The sequence below is a fragment of the Kryptolebias marmoratus genome, linkage group LG17 (assembly GCF_001649575.2).
Source record: "Kryptolebias marmoratus isolate JLee-2015 linkage group LG17, ASM164957v2, whole genome shotgun sequence".
Lineage (NCBI taxonomy): Eukaryota > Metazoa > Chordata > Actinopteri > Cyprinodontiformes > Rivulidae > Kryptolebias > Kryptolebias marmoratus.
The window spans coordinates 7,906,537-7,925,718 of NC_051446.1; the positions used below are offsets into that span (position 1 = coordinate 7,906,537).

At 42.7% G+C, this 19,182-nt stretch overlaps 1 protein-coding gene across 2 annotated transcripts in view; it reads right to left on the bottom strand.

Annotated features, from left to right (window-relative positions):
- Positions 1-835: 835 nt before the first annotated feature.
- LOC108246418 (caskin-2) overlaps positions 836-19,182 on the bottom strand; it is a 62,322-nt gene continuing 43,975 nt past the window's right edge. Inside the window, exons 12-22 of one of the 2 annotated variants that reach the window (XM_025010037.2) lie at positions 17,280-17,402; positions 16,033-16,110; positions 15,134-15,261; positions 14,889-14,946; positions 9,225-9,298; positions 7,873-7,983; positions 7,409-7,510; positions 7,164-7,302; positions 3,807-5,990; positions 3,514-3,712; positions 836-2,345 (exon numbers count right to left, since the gene is read on the bottom strand). In XM_025010037.2, the coding sequence (XP_024865805.1) occupies positions 2,240-2,345; positions 3,514-3,712; positions 3,807-5,990; positions 7,164-7,302; positions 7,409-7,510; positions 7,873-7,983; positions 9,225-9,298; positions 14,889-14,946; positions 15,134-15,261; positions 16,033-16,110; positions 17,280-17,402 (3,302 nt within the window). In that variant the 3' untranslated portion in view covers positions 836-2,239. The remainder of the gene's footprint in view (positions 2,346-3,513; positions 3,713-3,806; positions 5,991-7,163; positions 7,303-7,408; positions 7,511-7,872; positions 7,984-9,224; positions 9,299-14,888; positions 14,947-15,133; positions 15,262-16,032; positions 16,111-17,279; positions 17,403-19,182) is intronic. The other variant, XM_017433956.3, reaches the window with a different exon arrangement.

Genomic DNA, 19,182 nt, shown 5'->3' on the forward strand with positions numbered 1-19,182 from the left:
TTTGCAGAGATGATCGGTTGTAATGAGTGGTTATTTGACTTCCTGTCGCCGTTCCATCAGCTCGAACAAGTCTGGCCTTTCTCCTCTGACCTCTGGCATCAACAAGGCATTTGCGCCCACAGAACTGCCGCTCACTGGATATTTTCTCTTTTTTGGACCATTCTCTGTAAACCCTAGAGATGGATGTGTGTGAAAATCCCAGTACATCAGCAATTTATGAAATACCACCCTCGTCTGGCACCAACAACCATGCCACGTTCAAAGTCACTTAAATCACCTTTCTTCCCCATTCTGATGCTCGGTTTGAACTGCAGCAGATCGTCTTGGCCGTGTCTACATGCCTAAATGCACGGAGTTGCTGCCATGTGATTGGCTGATTCAACATTTGCGTTAATGAGGAGTTGGACAGGTATACCTAATAAAGTGGCCGGTGAGTCAGTGTGTGTGTGTGTGTGTGTGTATATATATATATATATATATATATATATGTATATGTATATGTATATATAAGAGGCAACCCAATTTTTGATGGAGACCTTGCTTATGCCTTGATGTATCCACACACCAAAAGGGAAGTTGGTACATTGCTTATTTTTTAGCTTTTCCAGCTCACAGGATGAACCGGACAGAGACGGAGGGCATTAACAAGTCTCCTCTTGCCGTTGTGACGGGGCACAGAAAAGCCCTAAACTGTGGTCACTCATTTAAAAACCATTAAAATGATCCAATCAGCGGCTCGGACCTGTAAAGTGTGTCTGAGTGCTCGCGCGTTTCACCAAAATCCGATGAAAGGAAACTTCTTCTTTTCTGCACCACCACCAACAGTCAGAAAACATCGTCAGTACAAATGATTTTTAATTAGCTGAGTCAGGAGTATAAATAAAACGCATCCGAACTGAACATCCAAACAGTGCAAACATCTGTCCGAAACATCTGGCGTCAGACGATCTCACAGCCCGGACCAAACAAACCTGGAATCATCAGAACTGGAAGAATTTCAGCTGTTAGTTTTCTGGCAGTAAAACTATTTTTACCAGGTAAACTGGTCATGAGACATATCTAAAGAAATAAGGAGGCTGTTGAAATGATTGGGGTTTTTTTACATTAAGGAGGGGAAAAAAAAAAAAAAATCTGAAATATATAAACATTAAAAGGTCTGCCAACATGGCTTCAATAGGAGCGCTGTCCCTTTAAACTACCTTTAACGAAAGAAAAGAAAAGAAAAAGAAAAGAATTCAGGCCTGGAAGACTTCAGAGCTGGTGAGGAGGAGGTTGTCTAAAATAAAACCCAGCCGAACAAAATGGCCCCCAAGAATGGGGATTTAAAAAAACAAAAAACAGATTTATTTCTTTTATTCCTGCAGCGTGGACGTTTAAAGTGCATAGCAACGGAAAGACAGTCGGGCTTTAATGAACTAAACGCGGCAGATCCTGGATCAGACGTAGTTAAAACAGCTGACTTAAATTCATTCCCTGCAGGAGACTTTCAGAAAAACTACATTAAAAAAAAAGACTTTTATTTGGGCTGTAGCTCAACTGGGGGTTAATACCAGTTCTAAAACGTAAAAAATACAAATCTGGTTTTTATCATGGGTTTTAGGAAATGATGGCTCCACAGGATAACAGTGATTTTCATTAAAAACAAACAAAAACATTAAAAAGTTTTCTAGAAAACAGGAAGTTAAACAGATTAAAATGCACTGAGAAACTCTACTGTTTGTGCTTTTAATGGCGCCTACTTATTTATCTATCTCATCCCAGAGTGCACAGCTGTACGAAGGGTTTGTTTTTTGTTTTTTAATCCATGACATTCTTGGAGAACAACCTGCCGAAATGAGCCGACCGCGGATGAGCAGGAAGATCTTTGGAGTTTAGCCACTTCATCCTGAGTCGAGCTGGAAACCCTGACCGCCTGCAGAGGAGCTGCAGGGAAGACTTTGGTAAAACCATAAAACGTTCCTTTTTACACAACAAATTGTTGATTTAGAAGCTACTTACATTAGGCAGCAAAATATACATATAATAGGAACACCTATATACAGTAAACTCTGTTCGTTGAAGACATTTAGAAGTATAAATATAGCTCTAACTCATTCATTCAGTGGACAAAACACCACCTATATATATTTACATCGAGCATGAAACAAATGGACCCTTTGTCCCTGCAGTAAGAGCGTCCGGAACAAATCCGTACCACCGCCTGAGTCTCGGTTTCCTGTGTGCCGCGGCCATCTTGGAGTCACTCCAGCATGGCATCCAGCTGGTCAGCCAGGTCGTCGAACATGTTGCCGATGTCGTCCAGAATATTCCCCGTTGCCTTCACTGAACCGCCGCCGCCGCTGCCGCTGTGGAAACAGAAAGTGAAGGTGTAAAACGCAGGAGCAGGCGGGATTCAGTTTTGAACTACGGTGGCTCGTAGGCGCAAACGCACAGTGAAGAGCTAAATGCGCCACAAGCACATGAATGATGCAAACAAAACGCACGCACAAAACAAATGCAACAGAAAAACGGTGCAATCACAGAGAATAGACAGAAGAAAACAAACAAAATAAAAGCAAAGGAAAAATGCTTTATGCTGGTCCAGTCTCATGAAAATTGTTTCACTTTAATTACCTGGTCTCAGGACATGGAAGCTATTGAGAAAATACATAAAAATATTACTAAAAAATATAAAATGCTTTAAAATTAAATACAATTAGGTGTGTCTTATTTGTCCAGTCCAATGAAACAATTCAACATTAACTCTTGTTCAGAAGTTCACATGATTTGGAGGTTATTTAATTATTGTTTTTTTTTTCAAATGGTAATGGTTTGGTAATTTGTTGATGGTCCCTAAGTGAACCACCATGTTTAGGAGGAGGGAGGACACAGAGGTGGGCTGAAAGCACCGGGTCAAACCGCCAAGTCCAACCTGGAGTCCCCCTAGTGGTCTGGTGAACTTCTGTTTTGTGGATTTTTAATGTTTTTGGTTTTTCCAGCATTTTCCCTTTGCATTTGTTTTGTTAGTTATAGATTTTTGCTTCTTGTCTTTTTTCTGTGATTGCAGAATTTTTCTTTTGCAGCATTGTTCTGCTGCATTTATTTTTTTTTGTGTGTGTGTGTTTATGTGTTTCGGAGTTTACATCATTCATGTGTCGCTGTGCGTTCTGCCGTTTGCACCTGTCGGCCACCATACAGAACAGACTGGAGAGATGCTGCTGAACATGAAGGCAAAACGAGAATTGTGGATTAAACCAGATGTCAGAAGTGTTAGAGAGATTCTATTTCTCGGTGGGCTTTGAACGCTCAACGATCCCCCCCCCCCATAGAAAACGGAGGGTGTGGGGAGTTGGGATTCTCTGGCGGGCCCTTGTCAGAATGTTCATGCATCGGTCTAATTCTCAATGCTCTCGCAAAGGACGACGTGTGCCTGAAGCTGTGCTGCCAACCAAAGTGGAAAGGAGGAACATGTTTGAACAAGAAGAATAAAAAAAAGAGGTCCACCCAGACCTTTACAGACCAGGAGATTCCTACCTGTCCACGCTGCTTCCTTGAGACAGTTTATTTTCCACCACTTTGAGAGCAGCCTCCAGAGACGTACTGGTTTGCTCCAGCCTCTTCTGAGCCAGAACCTCAAGAACGGCCACACCAGACGGGGACGGGGAGCTGGACGTCGGTGCCATGGAGGACGGAGTGGCAAAGGAAACACTCTGAATGGCGCTGAAATGAGTTTCTACAGAACAACAGGTGGTCCGTTACTATGAGCGCTAAAAACAAGGAGCTGTAAAGAGACGTTACAGGAACAGGAAGCAGAGAACAAGGTTAACCTGCTGCTGAGCTGAACGACGGACTGAGCTGAGGGAGTCTTGATGCGGCCAGGGCAGCCGTTGTCTGTGGACTATCAGCCTTGGACAGGACTGTCTTTTGGTGTTTCGCAAGTTTAGAACTCAGTATGGACGTCTGAGTGGGATTACTGCCATTCATCTTCGACGAAACTGTATGAATCTGCACACTGGTAAGTTTTGGAAGGGCAGTTTGTGTTGACGGAGCCATTTTGTGCGGACTTGTTGGTCTGCAGTTGGGCGTTTGCTTAAAAGAACTAGGGGGTTTTGAGGACACTGGAGGCTTTGGACCTTTCCCCATTGAGCCAACTCTCTGGAAAACATTTCTTGGTGTCTGAGCCTCTTCAGGACTCACTGCACAGACAAAATTCTGCGCGTGGCCGTCCTCATCCCTGTTGGGGGTGGTGGCCTCCTCAAATTTGTCTTTGGGTTTGTGTCGTCTTTTCACGGTGTCCGACTCTTTCAGGTTGAACTCGGGGAGCTCCAGGCTGCTCGGGATCTGGACTGGACTCTCTGACGGAGCCTTGATGTCTCCCGAGGTGACAGAGGAAACCCTGGGTCGCTGTTTGATGGTGAGGTTTCCCTCTTCGGCGAAGGGCAGGCGCTCCCCAGAAGCAGCAGTTGGCGGCCCAGTTCCACTCTTGAAGTTTTTGTCATTTTTCCTCACTTTCTGCTTCTCGTCAGCTCTTCCCACTGCACTTCCACCTCTGTGTCTGTCAGTGTCGTCCTCTGTCCTCTCACTTCCTACCCTCCTTAAGCCCCCCAAACCCAGAGCAGGGACAGGTTTGGAGTGGTGCAGAATGATGTGAGAGGGGAATCCAAGTGTGACTGGGGTGGTAATGGGACTGTGGACAGGTGAACCATGAATGAAGGTTGGTGGTATATCTATCCGCCTGGATGGACTGCTGCTGCTGCTGCTGCTGCTGCTGCCGCCCTCTAACCTGGCTGCGATGCTCCTCACGCTCCCTGCGCTCTCTGACTCCACGCCGCCCTTCACCTCTGGCTCCACCGACGAGCTGCTTCCCTGCTGTCGTACGGGGCTGTCGCTCACTGAGCTCATCCTCTTGGGTGGTGGTGGGGGTGGGCCTTTGTGTCGTGAGCGCACAGCGAAGGAGTGGCTGCGGTTGACCTGATGCTGGGCCCCCGAGGCTCGGGCCGGCTTACGAGACAGGGTGGCGAAGGACGGCATGACTCCTGAGGAAGCAGAGGCGGAGGGAGGAGTGGGGTCGTCGTCTTCATCGGGTTCTCCGTCGGACATAGCGTACCGGGTCAGGCTTTGCGTGTGCTTCTTTTGTGATTCCCTCAAGGTGTTGTCAGCTGGGACATGAGCTGCTGGGGGTCTCAGCACAGGGACAGCCCCCGGTAGAGGCTTGGAGAGCACCCTTGGAGCTCCGTTGAGGCCGCCTATCTGCGCCTGCAAGTGAGCGAAGGTCTTCTGTGTAGGGGAAGGCTGCGGGGATGGAGACAATGAGGAGGAGTGAGGCTGGTGCTGAGGCTGAAGAAGGCGGTTAGAAGACTGCAGGTTTTTGGCCTTAGGGGGAACTGCTGGGTAAGCAAAATGGGGCATCTTGCTGGGGGTCAGTGGGGGGGTGACAGAAGAGAAGACCATTGTGTTTGGTGAGGCCGACAAACTCTGGTGATCCCACATCTCATTGGCCATCTGTTTATTTCTGCCTCCTGAACTGCCAGGTCCACGTTTGGCCTCCTCTCCACCACCGTCTGGACTTTCCTGAGTCTTCACTGAACCTGGGGCCATTTTGTTGTTGTTAGAATATCCCAAGTTTGAGTTCCCCAAATTTCCTGAACCCTGAGAACGTTTGCTGATGCTCTCTTGACTGACTGACATGGCGGCTTGAACTGCCGAGGAAGCCACACCCCTGACGCCAAAAGCCTCAGATGCTCCTCCCACAAGCTTGCCCATCATGGCAGTCTGCAGCTCGACGCTCAGCTCGCTGTCCTGGAAGGAGAGGAGGGCCCTGGGCGTGCGAGGGGAGGGGCAGCAGTTGTTGGACAAGACGTCGGGTTGCGCGCTGTGCGTTGGCGTGTGTTCGATGGTGACCAGCTCCAGAGCAGCAGGGGGCTTTCGCCTGAGAGTTCCCCCTCCGGTTCTGTCTGCACGGTGCAGGTCACAGAGCCGCTTCACTGCCAACATCAGCTTTTTCTGATGGCCTGGAACACAAAAACACACAAACTTTTATCACTGATGATTAATCCAGATGTTTTCTCATGGTGAATGCCTTCAGACATTAAGGCTACCTCTAATAATAGAGGTTGTAGTTTTTAGACCTAGCATTAAGAAACTTTGCAGCCTTTCACATCCTTAGGTTGGCCTTAACTTGGCGTCTAGCGTGAGTGTAAAAACCTTTGGTTTCTAGACTGTTTCTAGACAAATCATTCTAACTAGGATGCCTGAAAAGAAAAACAATCTCTAAAAAGTCTTTTGTTGATCCAGAATGCTGCTACCAGAGTTCTGCTTAGAGTTAGGAGGAGAGACCTTATTTCTCCAGTTTTAGCTCCTCTCCATTGGCTCCCTGTCAAATTCAATACAGGATTTAAAGTATTACTTCTACTTTGAAGTCCAAGCTCCATCTTATATTAAAAATTTTACTGTTTCGTATTTTCCTAACACAGAACTTTGTTCTCAGGCTGCAGGTCTACTTGTGGTTCCTAAGGTTTCTAAAAGCAAAACAGGAGGCAGAGCTTTTAGTTCTCAGACTTCTCTCTTCTGGAACCAACTTCCAGTTTAGGTCCATGATGCTGACACCCCATCTAATTTTAAGACTAGGCTTAAGTCATTTTTTTATTAATTTTGGGTTTCCTGCTATATCCCTTAGTTTTACTGAGATAGGTTAGACTGCTTGGGGACAAATTGGCCACATTTCCTCACTCTGCTGCTGTCTTTACTTTCTATTTACCATGTTTACACATGCAAGTATTGCTTCATTAATCTTTGTTTTTCTTTCCCATAGAATCTACACCTAGACTAATCCTTCTGTGTTTGCCTGTGGCTATTTTCTGTCCTCTCAAACCCCAGCTGGTCGAAGCAGATGGCTGCCCATGCAGGTTCTGGTTCCTGTTGAAAGACAGTTGTTCCTCTCCCCTGTGCTTAGGACAGGGGATTGCACTCAAGTGAAATTCTAATCCATTCTGCTTGTTTCCTTTGATAAAGAACTTTTTATTATCTTGCATTTTCTACATAATATAGCAGGACTGAACTGACTGGATATATGACCTGGCCTTGCTGCTTTTGGTATGTATCATGGCCTGAGATGACTTTAGTTGTGAATGGGTGAAAGGGCTGGGATAAAAACCAACGATTGGCGATGTATTCGATATTCTCACCCAGTTTTGTGATTCCTATTTCCTGCAGGTCCTCCCAGGTGATGTCCTTTACAATGCTGATGGAGTCGTAGCCATTGTCGCACAATCTCTTTTGGTACTGTGGCAGTCCGATCACACTGAGCCACTCCCCCAGGTCGGACTGTAAGAACACACGCAACGGCACCGATTTTTAATTTATCCAAGAGAAACGGTCCATTTCCCCAGCAGTGCAGCATGTTAATGGGATGTCAGAAATGATTTCTCACCGGAATGTAATCTGGCAGCCACTCAGGGATGCTCAGCTTGCTGATCTCCATGGAGATCTTCTTTCTGTGGCCTGGTTTGGTCACGCCTATAGCGGTCAGATCCTGATGTAGGAAAAACATCAGTGATCAACAAAATCATCTTAACTACATTCTGGTTTCTACGTAACATCATCACACAGGTGCAAGCACAGCAAGGCAAATACTGCATTTGCCGTTTTTTAATACATAAATCACTTTGCCTCCGGTTGCAAAGATGTTTTTCTCTTTCTTCTGACTACTGAACCCTTCAGACTTCAGACACTGTATTCCCATCACTACACAGGGGTGTCCTTTGAAGGCTTAAAGTCTACACTTGTTTGATATTACATTTTATCTGACATGGCTCTGATCTCCTTTTCTGTGTTATAAAAGCTGCCTTGAAAGAGTCGGAGAGTATCTTCTGAAAGCTTAAGATGTTAACGGACCTCGGGGGTCATCCTGCTGATGGTGGGAACATCATATCCCGCTCTGATGAAGTTGGAAGTGTACTGCTCCAACTGGAACTCACACAACCATTGGTAGATGGCTTCAGAGTCCTAAACACAAAAATGGGCAACATTTACAAAACACTGCAGTCATAAATACAGTTCTGTGCAAAAGTCTTGAGCCAACCCTCGATACTTTAGTTTTGCTTCCAATTAGCTAAATGGTTTTTGAATTTTTAAGTGGTCTAGATCAATAGTTCAGGTTTTTTTTTTTTTAATGAAGGTTTGTCTTTGGACATTTGAAGCTTTTCCTACATTTTCAGAGAAACAGATTTTGAGCTACTCAACACTTACCTTCCAACTCACACAAGCGTTAGAGTTAGTATCCCCCTGAGTTACATCCGTTGGGGCTAGCTGGAGACAAAAAACGGTGAGAAAATGCGCAGTTTTACTTTAAATCACTCTAAACGACCCGCTTGCGTGAATTCCCGGCGATATTTGGGCCAAAGTTCACCAGGAGTTTGCATACATGAGCCAAACAAATGCACGTTTAGAATTACGGAGTCTAAACTGAGAAGGCTTTTAGAGGCCTGCCACAGCTCTGCAGTTATTTTGAGGGAAAATCTGTTGCACAGATTTTTTTTTTTTAACACTTTCACAACTCCTGTCGCACCGAGGAAAGTCCTGCAACTTGGAGGAAATTGAGAAGCCTTGTGAACATTAGGGCATTTCAGGAACTCCCTAACAAATGCCGTTTGCAGTTTGTCTCCAACAGTCGCAGCGATGTGAGATACTGGATTAAAAAAGGCATCTAATGCAAGGGATAAACTAGTTGTGCTTGCTTGTAACAAATTTGAATTCAAACTTTATTTTAATTTTTAATCTTTAGACACTTTGTTACCAACAGACAGTCACACAGACACATTTTGTTCCCATTCCTTTCAATGAATCTATAAAAAAATAAAAATAAGCTGGATATTTGGTGTATAATAGATGATTTATCTTTCAGGTTCTGTCTCAGGTCTTCCTTTTATTATACAATGAAATAACTTTTAGATTCTTTCTTTTAGGTACCTGCCTTTCATTTGGTTCACAGCTTGACCATTTTTACTAAACCTACAAGACAACGTGCAACAAAACGTCCAGTCTTCAGCTAGTAGGACTGGACTGAAAATGAAACAAAAAAAAACTGAAAATGTCTCAAGAAAACCTTCAAAAGACTACCAGACAGACTTGCTCAAGACCGCGTTAAAAGATTACAAGCGTTACAAGAAAGTCTGAGGGTATGCTTAAGACTTTTACACGTCTCCTTAAATCCAAATTTGCACAACTTCAACTATTTCTTAACTCACCTTGCCCTCCAGCAGCTGTTCTGGTCTGACAAAGCCTTTCTGAGGAGTGCTGTTGACTTGTCGTCGGGAACCACCTACAAAACACACAAATCAATCCTAGGGGATAAAAAGCTCTGCCGCATGTGGCTCTGAGAGTCTGTATGAAGCAAAAAGAAACTCGATAAAAAACAAAAAAAACAAAAAAAACAACACCCCCGCACAGAGACTTAACAACAACCAGTGTCTGGAATGTGTCTCATTTTCAAATGCTGCGAAAACAAACAGAAGCAGTTTGTCATCAGTCTAACTCAACCAAGTGGGAGACTTTTCAGGTCTCAGCTGAGTAAAGGAAAGACATCTGTCACACATTACCACAGATCTCTGAGGAATGTTTCCTGCTATTTCTCAACTCTTTACCTTTATTGTTGTCCCGAGGTCAACGTTGCTTGTCGGGATCAACCTAACTCTAAATCCTCGCTGTTTCCATATGACTGTGTTGCAGGGATTACACTCCTAGCTCAAATGGGCGACAGATTTGGCAGTACAGACACACTGCTGGTCCCATGTCAGCACGGTGTAAATAGTTCACGATACAATGGTCCTCCCTGGATGTGGTCTGCCTCGGGTGACTGGAACCCTCCCGATGTGTGTGGGTGCCGTCATGAACCCATTAGTTCCTACATGGAGCCACGGTGACATCTGCACGCCCCACATGTTGGCCATTTGCACAGCACAACCACCCGGCCTCAGGCAAACCAGCAATGTGCCCTCGAAAACAAAAGCAAGATGCTAAAGCATTCTAAAGCCTTAACTTATTGCTGTTTGTGAGACTTTTAAGACAGGAATTGATCCAATCTCAGAACCCAAAAGAGCGATAACAGACTGAAGCTTCAGGGTATTAATTTCATATCGAGTGTCTCCTTTTATTGACATTTAGTCTGAAAAATCCCTGTAGCTGACAGAGAGCCCAACATGTAGATAAAACAAAGTATATCACAGTGTCTTCAGCGTAAAGCAGAAATTAGTCTTTGATAGAAGCAGCCCAAGAACTGATCCTAGGGGAACACCTTTTTCAGTCACCATGTTGAATTTGATTTTAGGATCATTTTCAAAGCAGCCACGGCATCTTCTGACAGTCAGTGAAAAGATTTTGCTTCAGTATTGTGCCGAGCACTTTATGAAGGTCAAATAAAAGGGCTGCACAGTGTTGTTTGTTGTCAAATGTTTCAGTAAAATAATTTGAATAGTTTGGAAAAAAAAAATTGCATTTCTAATCATTTTTTGAAGGCAAAGGTCAAGTTTGCATACTTGGGACCTGCAATCACAACGTCCTTTTTCAGTTTGTGGTTTTTGTTTCAGCATTTAAAAAAAAAAAAAAAGTTTGGAATTCAGTGGCTCTCTTCTCCTAAAGAAATAAAGACCTCCTAGGGAACGTATTTGACCACAAGATACATAAACTCATTTTTTGTTCTGTTAAATCTCTAGGCTGCAATCATTCATCTATCTAGAGGTGTTTTTTCTACTGCAGCGCTTACTTTCCTCTGTTGCTTCTTAAGCTTCGACAAATTTATAAACTCGGACATTACTGTAATCATTTACATAACCGCTGCCAATTAGAAGAAATAAAAACCTCAATGTGGTCTATCGGTTTTAATTGGATCTTACCTTGAAGAAGAAATGAGAGCGACAGAACCCCTGATGTCTGGCACTTCATCCCTCCTTCTGCCTCTCCCTCAAATGGTCAAACATTTCTCATTTTTTTTAGTCATCTGCTGTTTTCTTTGCCCAACTTCCACTCTCCTTCTGCCTGATCCCTCCCTCTCACTGCTCATCTCTCCTCTTCTCCGTCTCTTCCACCCTCCTCCCTCTTGAGCCCTTGCTCAACAATCAGAAATCCTCTCCTGCTTCAGGTGCGACACCTCAAGGCAAAGCACCTGATCTTTTGTAGTTGAGTCCTATGGAAAGGTTAGAAACAATATCCTCCCTGGTTTGGATAGCTCTTTGAGCGACCTCAGTTTGGAGAAATGTAGTTTAATTCGGTCAGGACTGATGAGCGAATGAACAGAGCTGGAGTGGATTGCTGCCATCTTAAAATAAGTCCAGTGGCCCATGTGAAAACTCTTTTAGGAACCTTTACATCTTTGTCAATTTGGCATTGCACGTTTATCTTGGAAGAAACATATCTTTGCAGGAAGTGCCCCAGACTGTACCGGAAGCTTGCTGCTGCTGTTTGAGTTCAGAAATAATCCTAGATTTTATCTGAATAACTGTGTAATGTTAAATTGACAGGATTGGCATGAGAAATGGAGGACACCTGGGGCTGCAGTTGCCCTACTAACACTGCGCAAACAGCAGCAAAGAGCACTATTTTAACAGAAACATTGTTAGCACTCAAGTTAACAATGAAATCAGATATCAGATTCTGTACAAGCTAGCGTTAGCATCAAGAGAGTATCGGTATATGCATTTCTACTGAACCCTCACTGTACTACGGAGATGCCAGGGCTCATTGTAGAAACAAAGTCTGAGGGTGTGAAAATCTGTTCCATCGATTTATCAGTCCATGTGAACAGATTTCAAATCAGTTTCCTCAGTTTAGTTCATCGTCATTTGGTTTGAGAGCGAGCGATAAGACCATTGTTTGGGCTTAGCAGCGTTGAAAAGTTGGACCCATTCCCATTTCCAAGTTCACTAACTTCTAAACAAGTCTTCAAGCCTATAAAAACTACAAATATCACTTTCGGTCAATTCCAGACAAGAAGACAATAAACGACAGACTAATTTGGATAAAAAACAAACCAAACATCCAAACTGAACGAACGTTTAATAATCGTCGATAAAGTAACACGAGGGATTTTTTCTTCACCAAAATTATGGCTTAAGTTTTTCGATCTTATGGACTGACATTCAAAGGAGATACTATGAGTGTCTGATTCATAAATATTTGATGAGATTTAGGTGAAAAGAGAGTTCTGTTCATGTTATTGGATATTCCAGCCTAATCTCACATCCAGTGTTGTGTTTCTGTCCATATCCCTGTCCATACTGAAAACTAAACTAAACACAACACCTGCTGCACAAACACACCAATGTTGCTGTGAATTAAGCGTACTTTTTCCCACAGCCACCATCTCATTGACCTGGCATTCGTGAGGGATTGAGAGGTTCTCAATTGAAATTTGAATATTTTTAGAAAATTTGTACCACAAGGTTTCTCTTAAAATATTGCTGAGTTGTCGCGGGCGTTTTCGAACCCGTCTCAATTTAGTTTCCGTACTTCTCGGGCGCTGGAGCTGTATTTAACACCGGATCAGTTGCTCTTCTTATGGCGGAAGACATCAGAGGCTTCAACCCCAAAATGCTCAAATCTGACCACACCCATGGTAAATAATTATGACTGGGTTTTTATTGTTTGTTTTTTAAAAAGTGTACTCCAGTAGATTAAATCATAAACATGGGGGTCTGGAAAGCCATGCCCACAAAAATAAGCCAAAAATTTACTTCAAAAACACAGAACAGCTTGCTGGCTGCAAACACTCAGAATTCAGTGAGACCGTCGATGAAAACATGTCTGTTTTATCGCAGGTTGGAGTTGCCAACCTACTCTAAACCGAGGGAATGGAGTCTTACCACCTTAAATTTGAAATTTGAAATTTGATTTCTGCCCACGACCCCTGTTTGGACTCTGTACGAGACAGGTGTTGGTGAGTGGTGATCACCCCCCTCATCCAGAAGAAGATGCACGTTTTGCTGCATCAAGAAGCCCATAAAATGTTCAGAGCGCTACGATCCTGTTCTTTAGAAAAGCACTGGAAATACCGTGTGCTCGTGTTTACACTGAGGAATACGGTCGCTGTCTTTAACCACAGGCTCCCCTGAAAAAGTTTCCAACTTTCGTCTTTGTCTCATTCAAGAGGGGGATTAACACAAAGATGTAAAATGAATATAATGTGATTTATTTTAAATATTATTTTGGTATAAGTTAAAACCCATAAGTATATTATATAAATACACACAAATAGACAAGTATATTGGTAATATATCTGATACATACTGTCTTGTTGTTATTATTATTAACAGTGGTATTATTGTTATTTCTACAAGTGTAAGAATGTGGGAATATATGTTAGTGTATTTATGCATGTACACATAAATATACATGTATACACGTTTATAAGGTTCGGAACATAACTATTTTCATCTATAAAATATATATGAATACAATAACAAGCTAAAAACTACACATTCATTTTCATTTTATATGAAAATAGTAAATCAGTTTTCACTTCTTCCTACTCACTTTCAATTTCCCTTTTAAACATAGCAAGCTCATTATTTACTTTATTTTTTCTCTTTTTCTTTCTGCCTTTGGTGTGTTTTCTACTTTGCATTCATTTATTCTCTATTTCTTCTATTTTATTTGTTTTAACCTGTTTGAAATAAAATATATCAATCAATCAATAAAAAAAAGAAACAACAACAACAACTAGCCGGTAGCTCCTCAGTCCTGTCAGAATTACAGCCCGTTTCTCCAAAGGGAGGTTGTTCGAGGAGCTATGCACAACAGGTAGGAAATAATTCCTTAAAGGCTTTCCAGAGAACGCTGCTTTCAAAGGATCCAACGCTGGTTTCAACATTTGCAAAGAATCCTGACTTCAAGTCCTCCAACACGTGCAGTCCTTCGTAGTTTTAGTTGAGTCTTAGGCTGCAACATGTTCCCCACGACCTTAGAGCTTCCTTGGAGCGTTGTGGGAGGGTTTTGTGAGAGAAGATGGAAGGTTTTATTGGTTTCAGTGGTGAGGTGAGCTAAGCCTTTTCCTTCTCGGTCTCATTTCCTCTCGAACTCACAGTAATAAGAGCTGACTGTTGGGAACAAAAGCTCTTCTGCTCCCGGGTTGTTTCAGTCGCATTCCAGAGGTCGAGAACAGCACAGAGACGCTACAGGAACTGCGGTAAAAATACGAGGGATTTCGTGCTAATATAGTCGCACATACCTTATCTTTTAATTGGAGTGAAGATAAAGCACCTTCAGTTGAGTTTGTTGTGAAAAAGCACTTTAAAAAGAACAATAATCTGACTTTAAAACAACATCTAAGAAGTCATTAAACCATGTGAAACTCAAAACCTAAAAAAAAAAACCTCTTAGAGCCATGGTTAGAGCCATGTCAGAGCACAGCTACAGTCTGTTTAAACTGATTTTATTCTTATTAGCTTTTTGTCTTTTCTCTTGTAATTTTAACGTAAAACGTTTGAGGTGGTACGTCTGGATTTCCATTCCGGTTTCTTTTAGCTGATTCGGCAGGCCGTGGTAAAATGTTCGAATTAGAAAACAGTGTTAAAAAAACTGGTGATAAGAAATGAGCATAGGTCTGTTTGCTGCGGCTGATAAATGAGATATATTGAGAAAAGGTCAATTCCTTTTTCTTTATGAATGTTTTGACAAAAATTTGAAAAAAATATTGTGAAAAGTAATTTGATGTCATGCACAGTTGAAGCATCATTCTAAGGTCTAAAAAAAAATCACGAGAAATGGGACAGGAAAAATGCCAGTTAGTTGTGTTTGTAGCAAAACCTCCAGAAGTGCTTAGGATAACAATTTTTCCAGCTTCTTTAAAGTTTTCTTAAACATATTGTTGAAATTTTGTCTTATGAATGATTTGTTACATCCCAAGAATTGTCACTTACCTGTGGATCCATCAATGTGTTTGTTTGGCTCTCTAGTTTCACCAGCAGAGGGCGCCAGCTGCACACACACAAAACATCCACTGAATAACCTATTTATCTGACAGACATCAGTCACCATAATTCTTCAACTTTTTTGTTCTGTTGTCATTCCTTTTTACATTAAATGAATAAAAGAAGCAAAATTTAAATAAAATGTAGGATTTTTTTCCAAAAAGGAAAACAACTTCTCTGTGAAGTGTTTTTACCTTTGCCGTGTCGTTGTGGTGGCGGCTGTGGTTTCCGTTCTGTTTGTGGCCGCTCTCTGAGCTCTGACCGCTGCCGGCGCTGCGGCTGCTGCCCACGCTGCCGGTGCTACCGACGCTGCTCCGGTCACCTGACGAGGGGAAACGAGCAACAAAACACAGGAGACGGAAAAGTCAAACGACAGAAGTCGAGACGAGAAGTACGACTGGAGGATCAAGTGTGAGAACCGAAGGAGCTGTGAAATAAAAACATTAAGGATCTGCTTCTTGTTCCCAGGTTAGTTGGAATTGTTTTGAAAAGAAACTTTCAAATTTTCTGGTGATTTTCAAATTTAGCTCATGTTTGTATTCAGTGGGTTACAAAAGTATTTCTTGGTATTCTTTCTATTTCTGCTTCTTAATGTGCTCGACACACAAAGAGCGACAAACGACAGCGTTACACACTAACAAAACACATCTCCTAAAACACATGAGGATTTTGCCTACTATGAAAATAAAAATAAAAATAATTTAGCATTTATCAAAATGTTCAGAGCCCAACATAACTTCCAAAAAAAATGGTTCTTCCTTTTTTTCTGCAGATAGTTAGTAATTCCTGACTCAGAACAGACTCTAAAGACATGCTTAACACTTACCATTATGTACTGCTGTAAGAAAAGAGCGATTATGACTGCTGGATTTCTGAGGAGGGCAGAGGATCATGGGATTTGTAGTGTGGTACAATAAGGCCAACACTTTGAAGTATAAAGTGGTAAAGACAAAATAAGCTGCTTTCTTCAGAACGACAGGGACTGGTAGTGAGCTAAAGGTTCATACAAGGTTGGAGATTAGTCGGTGGTGGGGGGTGGGGGTTGAGGTGGGGGTGGGGGTGTTAACAGGTGTTTAGGGCCACACACTCTTACCAGTGGGAGAGCTCCTTAGGACCCAAATGTCCTGAGGGGGGGTAGCGGGGGCTGAGAGCTGACTGCCCAGTGGAACACCTAACAAACACACACACTTTAGACAAACACTAAGCCCCCCCCCCCTGCATCCCGCAGAGCTGGAACTGGAGCTATCACTGAGCACCAGGAGGGTAATCAGGAGGAGACTCAGGGGGTGATGGGACCACAAGACTCTGGACAGAGACATGTAAAACAGCTGTCATGAGAGCAAAACACCTAAAGTAACAAAGATAACTTGTCTTTTATAGATCCGAAACCGCTTTGTGGTCTAAACATTATGTTGGGTTTTGTGCTTCTTGTCAACCTTCTTTGGTTTTGTGTCTAGTTCTGTAAGAGCACTTAGGTTTGATTGCTGCTCATTTCATGTGTTTCCTCAATCTGTTCCCTGATTTGTTTTAGTTACATTCGGTTTCTGTTCTCCACTCGCACCTGATCCAAATTTACTGAACACACCAGCTGCACCGTGTCAGTCGATATCTTCCATTGGGATAAATCCAACCTGGTTTCCTTTGTTCTCTGTCAGATCTTCACTGTTTGAGTTTTGGCTTTGTTTTTGTTCAAGACTTTGTTTTTTTGTTTGTTTTTTTATTACACAGCTCAACAGCACTTCCAGCCCAAGTCTGCAATGGAGTCCTGCCAGAGCTGCCCCTACTGGTCCTTTTTGCCTTCTAAGGGGGCTCTCATTTTACTGGCCCAATGTCACCAACCCCAAGCACTACATCAGATCCATCTGAACCCAGCAGAGACTGGTCTTGCCGGCCTCTGTGCGGACCATCTAAAGTGTCTCACCTGTCTACACAGCCCCCAGTCCACCTTCATGAACCATGAGCTGGATCCCTGTCCTTAGCCTTGCTGGATGTTTGCTTTGCATCTCTTCACAGTTGTTGCGATCCTATAGGGCACCAGGTCTGCCCTTCTGTTTGAGGTTATTTAACATCTCTTAATCGTCATGTTGCAGCTCTCTATGAATGTTTAAGTTTTCTTCTCTTTTGCCCTGTTAGTCCTTCTGCACCCCTCTGTTGTGGTTTTTCATTCTGTGTACTTTGAACTGTTTTGTGAATCTTTGCTGTTTGATATGTAGTTTTCTTGGAGCACAAATATGTGTGACTGCTTTGGCAGGACATATTTTGCAGTGTCCCTCCGAACGCTTTAGAGATCATGAAAACACCACAGGCGGTAAAGTAGAAAGGAAAGGTTAGTTTGTGTACCTGCGGGATCGTAGCCAAGGATGTACGAGTCGTCAGTCTGAGTGGCGGGGCCTGAGGAAGGAGGTCTGGATACAAAGTGTTGCTGCTGGGAATGCATTGAGGCTTGGCGGGAAAGAGTGCCCCCTACAGTCAGAAAGAAAGGTAAATGTTAAGGTGGGCATGCTTGAGAGAAGGAAGGTCCAAATGGATATCAGTAATTCCAAAAGTTGGGGTCGGAAACAACAAGTGAAATAATCTTCAAAAAAATAGAATCAAATTCAATAAAGATGACTGCTAATAGCCCATTTTTGCCATATTTGTTATAAAATAATACAAAAACAGGAGTCACAAATCCACCAAAATACCATAAGTTGTTTAGGCTTTGGTTGTTTCCTTGATTTTGGCTTATTAGCAATGTTTGTACACTTTAACCTGAAATAGTTGTGTTTGGAAGTCTGCAGTTATTTTTTGTGGGTCAGAAGTTGAAGAGAACCACAGCTTTAAATCAGTGGTTCTCAAAGAGTGAAGCATTCTCCCAAAGCGCACACAGTGGGTGTGAAATGCAAACACAAGAAGAAAAGGAGGATGCCCTCGGCCTGTAGGTTAGATTAGACGAGTGGCTATGGCTTCATTTTCAAAAAGGTTGCATTTTTGGTGTCTACAAGAAAACTCAAGGGTGGGGTTTAATTTTTTTTTATTATTCTACAACCCGTCTGTTCTCTTTAGAGCTTCCTCTAAAGTGTGCTGCTTCGTCATGCTAGCTTTAAGAGTTAGCTGGGTGAACTCGGTGTCCTCATCCAGGGTTTGGAATTTAGATCTCTCAATTCAGCTATATCTCTCCTGCCACAAAAGTACCCAAACAGAAAAAAACATTGCTTTTATTCTGTATTTGAAAAACACTTCCATACTGAGGACATGTTAGTACGTTACATCGCAATGGCAGCTGAATTGCAGTGCAGCTGATGTAAACACATAGACAGTAGGTTGACAAAAGAGATCAGGGGAGAAATGCACCAGCTACTCCGATAAATGCCTAGATCCATCTGATACTTACTTACATTTATTCTGGAGTGGAGAGTCTTTCAAGAGCCTCCACATGAGCTTCATGACTCACAATATGGGGTCTAACTCTAACTTAGGGAACCACCCTTAAATCATGCCAATGTACAGGTGCAGTATTGTAAGTAAAAAGTACATGAACAGGTCAGGGGAAAACTTTTTAAACTGAAACTTCTGAAGTCTTTTTTTTTTTATTCTGAGCTTTTGCATTTTTGTTCACAGTGTGTGTGGACCAACATAAAAAAGGGAAAATTTAAAATTTAATGCAAATCCCTTCTGAAGTTACATAAGACGCAGCTGCTGAATGGGAATGTAAGATCACTGGCAACACTGAGAGAGCTTACTGCTCTTTGTGTGGCGCTGGTTCATGGATGCTGACACAACTGACATTATCTCACACACACACACACACACACACACACAGAGCTGAGTTTGCCTCACAAATAGTCCGTTCGACTTCAAGTGAAACTCCTGCTCATGACTTCGAGCATGAACACACAAACATTGACACAACATCCTGGCAGAAAGCCGTGAGTGCTTCAACACTGAGCTGACACTTTGCAATCTGGCAACAGTAATCCTATTAATGCACGTCTGTGCGTGTGTGTGTGTGTGGATAAGGTGTGTGTGTGAAGTGTGAGACAGAATGTTTCAGCCTGTGTGATGCTGGGGATTTTTTTGTTGTTTTTTTTTTTTTTAAATCCTCAGTCTGAACTCGTTCTGCTCTTTGAACGTCAGTGGCTTCACAGCTACAGAACAAGCATTTGAGTTCTTTGAGTTCTTTTCATTCAGGAGGATTAAATCAGATGATTTACAAGCTGAACTCTTCAGCGATCATACATCACAACATGACAGATTCTACATT